Raw genomic sequence first — 13,428 nt, 5'->3', positions numbered from 1 at the left:
ATAAAGCTCAGCCGCCTAGCTGGTGTGGAAAAAGGTGTATAGAGATGGGTGGAGCTGGCAGAGAGGTCACATCTCCAATTACAGCTGTAACGATTGGGGTTTTTTTGCCAGATCACTTATTTTTATTGTCAGTGTCAGTACAGTGGCTTTGGGCTCTACCCCAGGCTCCCTGGAGAGCTACCTTGCAGTTTCTCTGGTCAGTTGGGATGTGGTCCTTCCTGCCTCAATCCATCTTCATTTGCGTTGAGCCAGGCAAGTGCAGTGCACACTCAGCAGCTGTACGTGCACCCCAGGAAATTCAGCCCCCTGTTTATCTGCTTGGCTGAGGGATCAATACCTAAAACCCAACACACTGGGTTTATGAAAGGCAGGTCCTGCTTGACGAACCTTATCCCCTGCAACATGATGACCCACCTAGTGGATGAGGGAAAGGCTGTGGATGTTGTCTACCTGGACCTTATTAAAGCCTTTGACACTGTCTCCCACAACATTCTCCTGGAGAAACTGGCTGTTTATGGTTTCGACAGATTTACTCTTTGCTGGGTGAAAAAAAATGGTTGGATGGCTGAGCCCAAAGACTGGTGGTGAATAGTGACGAGTCATAGGTGCTGTTCCCCAGGGCTCAGTACTGGGGCCAGTCCTGTTTAATATCTTTATCGATGATCTGGATGAGGGGATTGAGTGCACCCTCAGGAAGATTGCAGGTGACACCAAGTTGGGCAGGAGTGTTGGTCTGCTTGAGGGTTGGAAAGCTCTGCAGAGGGACCTGGACAGGCTGCACCGATGGGCCAAGGCCAATTGTATGAGTTCAACAAGGCTCAGTGCCGGGTCCTGCACTTGGGTCACACCAGCCCCACGCAGCGCTACAGGCCTGGGGCAGAGTGGCTGGAAAGCACCTGGGGGTACTGGCTGACAGCTGGCTGAACATGAGCCAGCAGTGTGCCCAGGTGGCCAAGAAGGCCAGTGACATCGTGGCCTGTATCCAAAACCGTGTGGCCAGCAGGACCAGGGCAGTGATTGTCCCTCTGTACTCGGCACTGGTGAGGCTGCACCTTGAATCCTGTGTTCAGTTTTGGGCCCCTCACTGCAAGACAGACATTGAGGTGCTGGAGCGTGTCCAGAGCTGGGCAACAGAGCTGGTGAAGGGTCTGGAGCACAAGTCTTGTGAGAAGCAGCTGAGGGACCTGGGGATGTTTAGCCTGGAGAAGAGGAGGCTCAGGGGAGACACGTTATCACTCTCTACAACTACCTGAAAGGAGGCTGTAGACAGGTTGGGTCAGTGCCAAAGACAGAGTGACCCACTTCACTCATAAGAGAGAATCAGCAATATGTTTATTGGTATAAAGCAGCAATGTAATGAAGCTTAATAGTAAATGCGACAGTGGTTAAAGATTCAATGGCAAGGTACACCTGCTTACTGCACAGAGGACAGGGTCAGACAAAACTGTCAGGGAGACCCTCCCGTTGAGTCATGAGGTTCAGAAAGGACCCATTTGCCTTCTGAACTCTTTCTCAGGGGGGAACTTAGGCATGGCTGGAATCGGACTTAGTCTCAGACTTGGTCACCAATTTATGTCTAAATGATTATATGTGCACAATTGATCCTTGATAGTACTTAGCAAAGTTTTCAAAGTTTAACATGCTATCAAATTGCTTTCTGAGAATCTATTGCTGCAAGGAATCTCTCACCCTTGAGCACTAACCTTGCGCGGTGGCCCTGCTCAAGGGGAGGTTCTGGTGTGCAGCCCACTGCCCTGCAGGAGAGCCCAATGGGCTCTGGGGCTGTCCGCTATTTATGGAATAAGATAACACTCATATTTGCATACTGACTACAGAAATTAGTTTCTTTCAGACAGATTGAGTCTGACCTTGACCAGCACTGGTAAGTGGGTTCATTGCTCAAATTAACCCTTGGCTGTCATGTTGTTATCTGTCTCCCCCGAGTGCACTGAGTCAGAAACAGCCATCACGACCAGCCACTGGCAGTTATCACTTGGGCATTGCTGTGGAAACAATGGTCAGGATGGAGGGGGGTGGGGTGGAGCACAGTGCCACAGTTGGTCTCTTCTCCCAGGTGATAGGATAGGAGGAAACGGCCTGATGTTGCACCAGGGGAGGTTTAAATTGGATATTAGGAAAAATTGCTTCACCAAAAGGGTTGTCAGGCATTGGAAAAGGCTGCCCAGAGAAGTGGTTGTCACAAACCCTGGAGGTGTTTAAAAGATGTGTAGATGTGGCACCTAGGGACGTTGTTTAGTGGTGGACTTGACAGTGGGTTGGACTTGATAATCTTAAAGGTCTTTTCTAACTTAAATGATTTTCAGTCTTTTGCCTCAGTGGGAGTTGTCAGCACTTTCTTTTAAGGTGGTGTCTCACAGCTTTTATAGACCTCATTGATTGTGTGAAGCTTCCAGTAACACAGATAAGGGTCCTGCATATTTCTGGTAATAGGACTTCAATCCACAGATGTGGCATAATGGACGATAAGCCCGTTAGTGTACATGTATGGGTGCAAGAATGATATGGCCTCAGTATGTCATCTCTGGTTTTACTGCTTTTGCTGCTCGGTGAAGTCTCCAGGGGAGGGTGTTCCTAGTTCAGTGTCTTCATTGTAAAAATTTGTGGGGGTTTTGGTGGTTGGTTTTTTTTTTTCCTTTTCATCAAACTTGGTGGGTAAACTTCATTACTTACCAAGAAGACCGTACAATCTTGCTGGGTATTAGCTGGTGGAAGCAAAGAAGAGCGCTCAAAGTCAGCCTTGTGCTAATCACTGTTGGAGCTTCTAGAAGGTGCCACAGTGGTCTGAGACACCAAGAAATATCCACTGGTTAGTGGAGAAAGGTCCCACAGAGATGTGGGATTTGGAAGATTAAATGGAGTAAGTGGGTCCAGAGAAAAAAGGCTATAGCTCAGGTCCCTCACTGGGGTCATAATATTGTAGCAGTGAAACAAAGCTTGAATTTTTGAGCCCAGGCCCTTTAGCCTGTAATATCCTGCAGCAGCTGTTCAACCTTTTCTTTTTTTTCCCCCTGTATCTTTAATAAAATGTTAAAAAGATTTTTCGTGGCTGTCATTGCCATGGCACTGACATAGCTATAGCGTTCCCATCTGAACTGACAGTTATCTGCACTTGATAGAAAAAACAGAGGGGGGGGGGGGGGGGAGGGAATCAAGCCTTTGAAATATAAAGTATTAGGTAAGAGTTTTATTTTGACAAATTTCCTTTTTCTTGTTTGCTTCGGCTGTTGAAGGTCTCACACTTCTCTGGTTTACCAGACATGATCTCAGCACAGGCCTTGAGTGGGATCAGCAAGTCTCATCCAGACAAACTCAGTTTCTCTATCCATAACTTTTGCTGAGTGTTAGAACCACACTTTATGTAACAGTACTGAGTTGGACTGATAATTTGGACAACACGGAGCAGGCCTCTATTTCTGTAAAGGGTTTTGCCTAGACTTTGATAGCAGTATTTTTCTGCAGGCTGAAGGGAGAGATTTAAGTGCATGCCTGATGCTTTCCCTCTGCCATTAGAGGAGCTGAAGCGCTTCCTGACCTTGCAGAGGTCCTCACGTACCTGATGTTGTAGAGATCCCAGAGCCACCTTTGCTCGTGCTTAAACCCAGCTCTTGTTAACCAGTCTGTGAATCTCCCTGCCTGAGTTTGCCATGTGGTTTGCCTCCATACTGAACACAGGTTCAGCCACTTTACAGCTGGGCTGATGAACTGCTCACAACCCTCAGGACACAGCTTCATCTGCTTTACCAAGTCCAGTCCTCTCTGGAAGAAGGAGGGGGCAGTTTTGGCAATTCATTCCTTACAGCAGTGGTGCAACACTGGCTAAGCACAGTCCAGCCAGCCTGCCAGGTCTGTGCTTAACGACTGCTCCAAATGAGATTGCCATTTGGGCTAAGGCAAGTGTAAACATTGGTGTGACATGACCAGCCTCCTGGGTGCTTGCACTGGGACAAAACCCCCTCAGTTCTGCTAATAATTCATTGCAAACACAACTTGTATCTTTGATTTTATTTTTTTAGTAGGAAACATCTATTAATATGAAGTGTAGAAATTATTTTAAAATAAGTCTTGATCTGTTTTGAAACCTTATCCGCTACAGCCACCCAATACATGAGTTAACCAGATGGAGGCGGGGAGAGGGAAGTGAGATAAGTAAGAAAATAATCAGTTAAATAGGTGATCTAAGATGCTAAACCAGTTCTCATGGTCAACTTGTCAGGCCCAGGCTGTCTCCATAGCATGGCTCTGAGGGCTGAGCCTGTTCAGCTGAGGATCCAGACCTTTTGCAGGCAGTGTAGGACGTACAAAAGCACACAGTGAGAGTGCTTTCTGTTTCACTTTACCTTTCCCAGGGAGAGAGTCATGTGAAGGACTGCTGAAATGTACCTGATCCTCTTGCATTTCTCCCATTGATGCTGAAAATAAACATTGGAGAATATAATTCTGATCTGATTCTTTCAACTGACTTTTCAAAATAACGTTTTGAAGTCTGTGGTTTGTTTATGCTGGGATACGGCCCTTGCTGCAGCTTTTGCAGCAATGTATGTCTGTGCTTTGTTCCACCAATGCTGTGTTCAGGAGCTGACGGAGCTCAATCACCCTGCCCACAACAGGCAGGCAACAACTGACGTTGCTTAAACTTCTTAACCTGTTGCTTAACCTGTAGAGGGACTTGCATGGGACAGTTTGCCTTCCTAGGGCAAGACTGAAGGCAAGAGGATAAAACTTGCTAAAGTCTGAGTGCTGGGGGGAGAAAAGGACATTGAGGTATCACTTTGGGTAGGTAGCTGAAAAATCAGACACTGCTCCCTGAATTAGTGCTAAGACAGTTGAGAAGCCTCAACAGCCCACCGTAAGCCCAGGAGTGCAACTTATATTTCTGAATAACTGATATTATTCTTGATCTTTTATGTGAAACGGTTTCTGGTGTTTTACTGTATCTCAATTCCTCCCCAGGGAGCTGAGGGAAAACAGGGTCCTCCAGGAATTAAAGGCTACGTAGGTGCACCGGTAAGTCGTGGCTCTTGTTAAATTTTTAACACTCTAGAAACTTTCTCTATTTTTTCAGTGTGCTCTGCCCAGCTATGTGGGGTTTTTATTATTATTGTTGTTGTTATTATTACTATTATTATTATTAAGCATTGTAGGGCATGTCTGACCTCTTACTTGTAGTGTTCAAATGGTGACATTTTCTCGACTTCATTGAGTTTCTTCTGACTTCTTTAAATGAGAACAGACCTGTAGCCAGTAGAGAGATGACGGCAGAAATGTCTTGATTACGGAGATAACAGCTGGTGATTTTGTGATGCTTCCACTGTAATGCAATTTCTTTGGTTTGTGTTGATGCACCATTTATATGGTACTTGAAAATTTCATCATAATGAGAAAAAATACTACTTCTCAGCAAGTTTCCAATCACATTTTCCAAACTGTCAGGGAATAGCCTTTGGGCTCAGGGGGGAAACCTGCCTTGAATGAACAGACAGCAAGACCAGAGTAAATCGGATTCTATCAAGTAAACATTTCTGTCTTGTGGTCTCACCTTGGTAATTATGGAGGCAGCCTTTGAGAGGGTGTTCTAAAGGCTGATAGGGTTTTCTGAGATTTGAGGACATGACTGCATCAGGACAACCCCCAGTATCAGTACAGGCTGGGGGATAAAGGGATTAAGAGCAGCCCTGCAGAGAAGGACTTGGGGGCACTAGAGGATGAAAAGCTGGACATGAGCCAGCAATGTGCCCTCGCAGCCCAGAAAGCCAACTGTATCCTGGGCTGCACCAGGGCGAGGGAGGTGGTTCTGCCCCTCTACTCCACTCTCATGAGACCCCACCTGCAGTACTGCATTCAGCTCTGGAACCCTCAGTACAGGAAAAGACGTGGACCTGTTGGAGCATGGAGAAGGACCACCAAAACAACCATAGAGATGGAGCACCTCTCCTGTGAAGACAGGCTGAGAGACTTGGGGTTGTTCAGCCTGGAGAAGAGAAGGCTCCAGGGAGACCTTATTGCAGCCTGCCAGCACCTAAAGAGGACTTATGAGGAAGACAGGGCGTTTTAGTAGGGCCTGTTGCAACAGGATAAGGGGTAATGATTTTGAACTAAAAGAGAGTAGATTTAGACTACATATAAAGAAGATGTTTTTTATGATGAGGGTGGTGAAACACTGGCACAGGTTGCCTAGAGAGGTGGTAGATGTCCCATCCCTTGAGACATTCAAGGTCAGGTTGGACGGGGCTCTGAGCAACCTGATCTAGTGGAAGGTGTCCCTGCTTATTGCAGGGGGTTTGGACTAGATGACCTTCAAAGGTTCTTTCCAGCCCAAACCATTCTATAATATTATGACTGTATATCACTGCTCTTTAGTGGCATAACAGATGTCCTCATGTGCTGAAAGATTTCCCTGTGTCAGCCAAGGATTTGCTTTGCAGCTCACTACAAACGGGTTCAATGTGCTCAAAAGAGCTCGAGCACTCAGGTGCATGTTTCCCTGTGTGGTCAAAGGTTCAATGGTACTGGGCTTGAAGATGATGAAATAAACATGGGGGTGACATTACCTGTCCATGTGATAGATTTGCAATATTAATGAGATAAACGGACAAAGCTATGTGAACACTTCCTTCCTGCTCTTTGAGTCACCTTTTTGTGTGAGAAGTAGAACACTCATGTGGTGCACCATTACTGTAGGTCCTATCCTTTTCTGTCATAAGATTGAAGTTTGGCTTGGGCTGCTGGGGAGGAGCAAGGCAATGATCATCTACACAGTCTACATGAAAGCCCCGTAGTCATTAGTGCATTACAGGAGTCATATTTTAAAATATCCTGCCATTTGCTTTCTGGAAATAGCAGGGTTACTTCTTTGCAGCGTGGGAAGCTGTGGAGGCTCAGTTCAGATTGTTAGAGGTGGACAGGAGTGTACAGTTTGCTCACAGTCAACCGTGGCCTGAATGAAATCTAAAAATCTTAATTATGTAAATAATCCTAAGGGCCAAATAAATCCAGACATGTCACTCTGATTAGCATGGAGGTAGCCTCCACTAGTGTAAAGTAAATTAATGTGTAAGTGTGAATGGATTATTAGAATAAGAAGCGTTTTAAGCTTTGGTAGTTTTAGAGAGATCACTACTGACTGAACATATTCATCTGCCTGGAGATATTAGTTGGTTGCTCTGTTGCTACAGTAAAGGTAAAATACAGGGTATTTGCCATGTCAAGAGAAGGTGAAATCTATTCCTGCCCATTGAGTCGATTGCCTGTGTTAGTGTCTCTGTCTTTCATCAAAATAAGCCTCAGCAAATGCTTCTGGTGTACCTGGGAGGAGATAAATTATGCGGTCCAGATGAACACTGGCATTGAACTCACAGTGAAAAAATGTGCTTGGGCCTCCAGGACAGGGATTATCTAACATTCGCCAGTTCTCAGAGGTACCTGCTGTCTGCCTAGCTACGGCATCCAAAACCACCAGGAGCAGGCATTCTTGCTTATTGATGCGATAGGTTTTTCCATCAGTATTGTCCTCTACCTAAGTCCTCGTTGTTTACCAGCAACATGAAAAATGCAGAGCATTGGTTGTTTTCCAGACCATCTGCAGCTGTGGGGTGTTGCCTGTCCCTCCACACTGCTGTTGGCAGAAGGGTCGTGTGTCTGCAGGCAACATAATATTACAGACGTTCTTGGGCCCACAGGTCATCCTTGCGCTGTAGGTCTGCTTATATCATGCTTGTGGCCAGCTTGGAGGGCTGGCAACACAGAAAACATCCTTGAGGTTCACTTGAATAGATTATGCAGATGTGCACAGTGGTTTGGTGGCTACTTAGAGGACATAACTATGTCTCTACTTGGACTGAGCTTTATAATCTTTTTCTTTTTTAGGGTCTACAAGGAGAAAGAGGAGAAAAGGGAACACGAGGAGACAAGGTATTCCTGCTGCATGGTAGGAAAAGCCGGGCTGCTCTTTGCTTTTGCCCATTAGGTGAGGCGGTCTGCCAGGCCAGCAGCTCTGCAGGGTGATGGATGATGGAGTTTCCTCACTGCGCTGTACCTCCTGGTGCTGTCTGGGAACGACCTGCCATGGGAGTGCAGGAGGGCTTTGTGGATCTCTGCTGTCTGCTAAGTGACTTCTTGTCTGTGTGTAGCCAGGGACGGGGGGGAGAGGAAGGGAGTGGAGTGAAGGTCTACAATTGGGGAGATCTAGTGGGGTGTCCACATTCTGTGCACCACCTCAGAGCTTTGAATGACTACTGACCGCTGCTGACCGTGTCTGCATCCAGCATTTTCCCATTGCACTGCAGTTGCTCGGATTATCCAACTTCCTATGTTTCTGTCTTCTCCCATCACCATAAGCTTGGTAGTAGTAAGTACCAGGTAGTTTCTGTGTTAAAGAATTCAACCAGCTGGTGCTGCTTCCCGGTTTTCTGCTCTCTCCTGTCTGGGAGTAGCTGTTTTACAGAGTGCAGGACATGCTGGGATTTGAACCATGTTTATAGTTCAAGAAAGAGACCAAATGCCTGTTATACCTGGACTAAGCATTTAAAAGGAGAACTGGGCAGACACAAAGTCTTTGTTATTTCAGTTTGCTTGTTGTGTTTGGAGAGACCTCAGATGTGCAGACACTTCAGCTGCGGACCTGTCAGGCGGTGCTCGAGGCTGCCCAGAAATGCCACCAAAAATGTGTTTTGCCATCCCTGCCAGGAGAAGCGAGTGCTGGCCCACTCCTGCGCCCCAGCAAGCGGCTGGAGATGGGGCATCACCAGACTCTTGGTCAGACCCAAGTCACTCCTTTTGTCATGTTGGCAAAACAGGCAGCATGGCCTTTCTCGTCAGCTCCGAGTGGCTTGCTGCCCTGAGCGATGTACTGGCCTGCTTGTCTCAAGCTGGTCCTGAGGCAGGAATATCTCAGTGTTGGTCAGGCAGCTTTGCCTCTGTTCAAGCCGTCTTTAGTCATATCCAGCTACATGTTTGTGCAGAGGAGGGAGTTGTTAGCATGGCCTTGTTCCCATTTCTCACTTTCCATCTCATTCTGGAGAAGAAACCCCAGTGATTTACACCAAGCCTACTGGGAAAAATGATCAATAGACCTTTAGTGTGAGATACTGTGTTTTGCTTTACCATGTGTTAAGGTGTCTGTTCCCAGTGTCCATTTTGTTGTTCGTGATGAAGTAGCCATGACCGTGTTTCTTATTATCTATCCCCAACATTGTAGCTAAAGCAAAAGGCTGGATCATACTTTTATCTTCCTTGTGCTTTTGCCTCAGCCCTGGCTCAGTGTGCTGTGTCTAGCCAGTGCCTTTGCTGCTTTTCCGGAGGTGAGGTTCTCTAATCTGCTGGAATATTTGGCTCCTGGAAGAAAATCCATCTTTCTGACATCACCGTGATGGGAGAAGAAGCTGGAGCTGTGTGTGGGCAGGCAGTTGACTAAGCTAGAGGAAGATTAAAGTGGGGAAGAAATGAATTAGGTTTTGTTTCATTAAAAGGATATGCACAATTAGAGCTCCCACCCACCCACCCCCTTTTTTTTTTCTGGAGCAGCCAGATCTCTGCTACAACAATTGTACTCTGATTTTTTTCCAGGCCTTAATGATGGTCTCAGAGCACCTACTGCCATCGCTTTAATTTCTACCAGTCAGTACTAGTGTGAAAACAGTGGGCGTAAATTCGGCGGGCCAAATATTTTCTTGTCTGCTCTTCAGTCTGTAACTCGAATACTGACACCTACGCAACCTGTGTTTCTTTGTGCCTAGGAAGAGAAATGTTTATTATATCAGATGAGAGCATTAGCCCAGGCACTGAGTATTGGTCTATTGAACCTGTACCCTAGTATCATAAAAACCCTAAAGATCCCATAATACATCTTGCTGCTCTATTCTTATATCCTGGGACCTCAGATGTAACTATTGAGGTTTTAGGGGGATTTTTCCAAATCCAGTAGTAGTATTGGTTACACGTGCGCTTTAGGAAAGCCACTGCACAATATGAGTGATCTGTCATGTCCTTTTGTATCCACTGTGCTCACCATAGACGCTGGGACAGACTTTGCAGAGATATGCATGATGCACTTACCTGCCAACATCAGCCATATATGTATGTGATACTTGGCATGTTAATTTAGGCATGTGCAGCAGTTCAGCACGACACGGGGCATTGCTTTTGCTGCGTATGCCTATGTCCATCCTGTAAATCCTTGTCTGCTGTATTGGAGAAGAGCTCATGTAAGGAGGCAGCAGGGTTGGTCTGCTGCTGCCAGGTTCCTTGTGCTGTGGGTTTGCTCTCTTTCAGTCTTTCTCAGGGCTCTGCAGACTTGTAGGGAATCATTTTTCCAACAAATCATTACACTTTCTAACTGGTAGGGGTCAGAAAACAGCACTAAAGTTTCTGTGGAATTGACATTTCCCCAAGTTGCTTATGACTCTTCACTATTTTGTTCCAGTGGTTAAAAGCAGAAAAAACAGTAGAGCACAGGAGAAAGAAATTGGGGTCTTAAAGTGAAAATTTTAGAATCAGATTTTTATTGTGTTTGTTCTTTCTTCTGGGGGGAAAAAAAATCCTGACAAAACACCTTTTCCTAAATAGCCCTTTTTAAAGAATGTAAAAATAAGAAAAAAAATACTTATAATGAGAGATTTTTCTGAAGAAACAACTAAAACCACAATTATTTGGAGTGTTTTCAAACAGGTTTATTCTATATATTTGTATAAATAATAAATTCACCTTTCCCAGCCCCCATTACTAGCAGTAAGAACATTTGACGCTTTTCTGTTTTGGCAGCTAAAATAGCATGTGTGAAGTACTCATTGCTGCAGTGTATTGATGTTGAAAATTCTTCTGAGAATACACTGCACATTTTTTCAGCAATCTACCAGACTGTTGCTTATTGAAAGTCTCTCAAGTTCAGGATACTGGTAGTTCAGTCAGTGCAAAGAAAACCATTAATGTGGAAACAATCGCCCAAAAGGAAGTACGTATGGATGTCTGATGTACTCTATAGGGTACAGAGCTCTCTAATTTCATTCCTCAGATACATAATTTTGAAATAACATTTATGTTGCAAGATGTCTTTCTAAAGGGGAAAAATAAATAAATTGATTTCCCAAGCCGTTTCTGACTTGCTGAATCAATGTAGTTTTCAAAAGGAGCTAATTAAATCCAGTGCCATAAGTGTGGGTTTGCAGATAATAACAGAGGTCTAACAGGGATCCTGTGGGATAGTAATCAGAATTTACTTCATTTCAAAAAATGAAGTAAAACTAATATTTTACTCTGTTTGTAGTTGTAGAATTTGCTTTTACATGCACATTTATGTTAGCAGTGGCACTGTGTGTGTATATTTGATGATTTATATTCAGCTGTGTGTGCAGGATCCAAGCAAAATCAGTGTTTCATTTTACAGAGCAAGAGAAAGCCTCTGTTCCAAAGAGTTTTAGACTAAAGAGGCAGAAATAGATAAGGGCCACAATTTGTAAGAGAGAAGTGAAGTTCAGTGGGAGTATGTCATTGATCTGATCATCATTTCTATTGAGGATCTGGATTATAAAATATGAAATACGTTAAGCTTGAACGTGGAAGTACGGTGGAGGTTAGGGTTGGAATTCAGAATGATCTTGAAACCACAATCTCCCAAAGCAGAGGGTGATGTTGTGAAAGGGCAGCTGCAGGATGCTTAATACACAGGTTGGGAACATCTGATTAAGGAGCTGTCCTGCAGAAGAGAGTTTGGGGTGAAGTAAACATTATTCTGGGCTTCAAACAAAAGAAGACTCTCTAAAATGTGAAATAATCTTTCTACTCCAAGTTAGCCTCAGCTGCATCCAGTTTTGGGCATGTAGCTACAGTGGAGACATGGGACAATTGGACAGTGCACAAATGGGAGCAACAAAAATGATCAGAGGTCTGAAAGACATGCCCATGAAGAGTATTGAGGTTGTTTAGTCTAGAGAAGGGGGGGGAGTTTTGTAAGTCTTCAAATACATAAAAGGCCGTTGTAAAGATGAAGAGAACAGTCTGTTCTCTGTCGGGAGTTACGGAAAGGCATACTGGTCTGAAACTGTACAAGAATAAAACAGGTTTAGGTACAGGAGAAAAAAACCCAAACAACCATATCTTCAGGTATTAAAAATATAGTAGTGGAATAGATTGCCTGTGGACTTTGTGGACTGTCCAGCTCTGAAGACATACTGGAATAGATTAATTGTTCCCCTAGGTTACAGAAAGCAAAGGTGAAAAATGAAAGGTTTTTCTTAACTGAGTAAAAATGAACTATTGCTGCATTGTGGCTTCATTATTTTTTGTAAGAGCTGGTGTTCTCCTGGTGTACTTTGTCCAGTTTGCATGAACCCACCTCAGCAGGCAGAGGAAGGGTGCCGATGTGGAAAGCTAGCACACAACTTCTTCTGGTCACAGCGGCTTTTCATAGTACAGATGTGGGGACTTCAGCCATTTTCTTTGTTAGTCTGGCTTGAATTTCTCTCCTTACTCTTGGAGCGGCTAACGCAGCCATCTCTTGCGGAATGGTGGTGTAAACACCATGGATTTGAGTTATAGTGGTTCTTTCTCTTCTTTTTCCAGGGAGAACGAGGCCTAGATGGGTTCCCTGGAAAGCCAGGTGTGGAGGGGAAACAGGTACGTGCCACATACTTAACAAATGGAGGCTTTTCTTTGGAACAAGTGCAAATTGATTGTAAAACTGGGGCTTATCCTGGGTGGTACTGAGCTATGGAAGGACCCCACTGCATCAGCTGTTTTCATACTCCTTATTCTAGGGATCTGTGTTGGCATAGTATTCTTGTTTTGTTTGATTGCTTTTAGAATTAAATTGTAATGCAATATACACTTAAAAGAAATGCCATTCTTTTCAACATGGTAGGTTAGATGTTTGTCTTAGTTTTCGTTAAAGACATAAGAAAGCGCATATAAAAGTTCAGCTGTTTACGCCTGATTTTTATAAACTTCTTTTTCCCCCTCCCACAACATGAAAGGGAGATAACTGGATTTAATATATTTGGTTTGTTTTCTATAAGAAAGGCTTGGAACTGTTTACATTTTTAAGACAAGATGAAACCAGAAAATAGTCTAAAAGTCAGTATATTTCTGCTGATTAGACAGATAATGCTTTTCTGAAGCTACTATCTGTAGATCCCACAAGACTGTTTTCATTACTCAGGGTATGATACCTAATGAGAGGCATCCTTTATTCTCAAGGATCTTCTGGTCTAAATACCAAAAGACAGAGTAAGAAGCAGAGGCTAAAAAGTGATTTGCCAAATGCCTGCAGCTAATCATTGCCACCCTTGAGCCTCAAGCCTCTAGGATGCTGCGTCTGCATCCTATTCACTAGCCCTTGCTGTTTCCCTCTCTGGAAAACATAATTTGGAGGCATGTTTTTGCAGTTAGAGAGGAGTTGCACCTCGAATCCTCAGGGTA

The 13,428-nt window shown here is 44.5% G+C and overlaps 1 protein-coding gene across 1 annotated transcript in view; it reads left to right on the top strand.

Moving 5' to 3' along the window:
* COL22A1 (collagen type XXII alpha 1 chain) overlaps positions 1-13,428 on the top strand; it is a 237,337-nt gene that overhangs the window by 130,237 nt on the left and 93,672 nt on the right. Inside the window, exons 16-18 of the mRNA XM_055800757.1 lie at positions 4,972-5,025; positions 7,885-7,929; positions 12,574-12,627. Coding sequence (XP_055656732.1) covers positions 4,972-5,025; positions 7,885-7,929; positions 12,574-12,627 — 153 coding nt within the window. The remainder of the gene's footprint in view (positions 1-4,971; positions 5,026-7,884; positions 7,930-12,573; positions 12,628-13,428) is intronic.

Source organism: Falco peregrinus, chromosome 3, assembly GCF_023634155.1.
Source record: "Falco peregrinus isolate bFalPer1 chromosome 3, bFalPer1.pri, whole genome shotgun sequence".
Lineage (NCBI taxonomy): Eukaryota > Metazoa > Chordata > Aves > Falconiformes > Falconidae > Falco > Falco peregrinus.
Note: the sequence above shows the minus strand (reverse complement) of the source record. Positions and strands in the feature narration are given on the sequence as shown.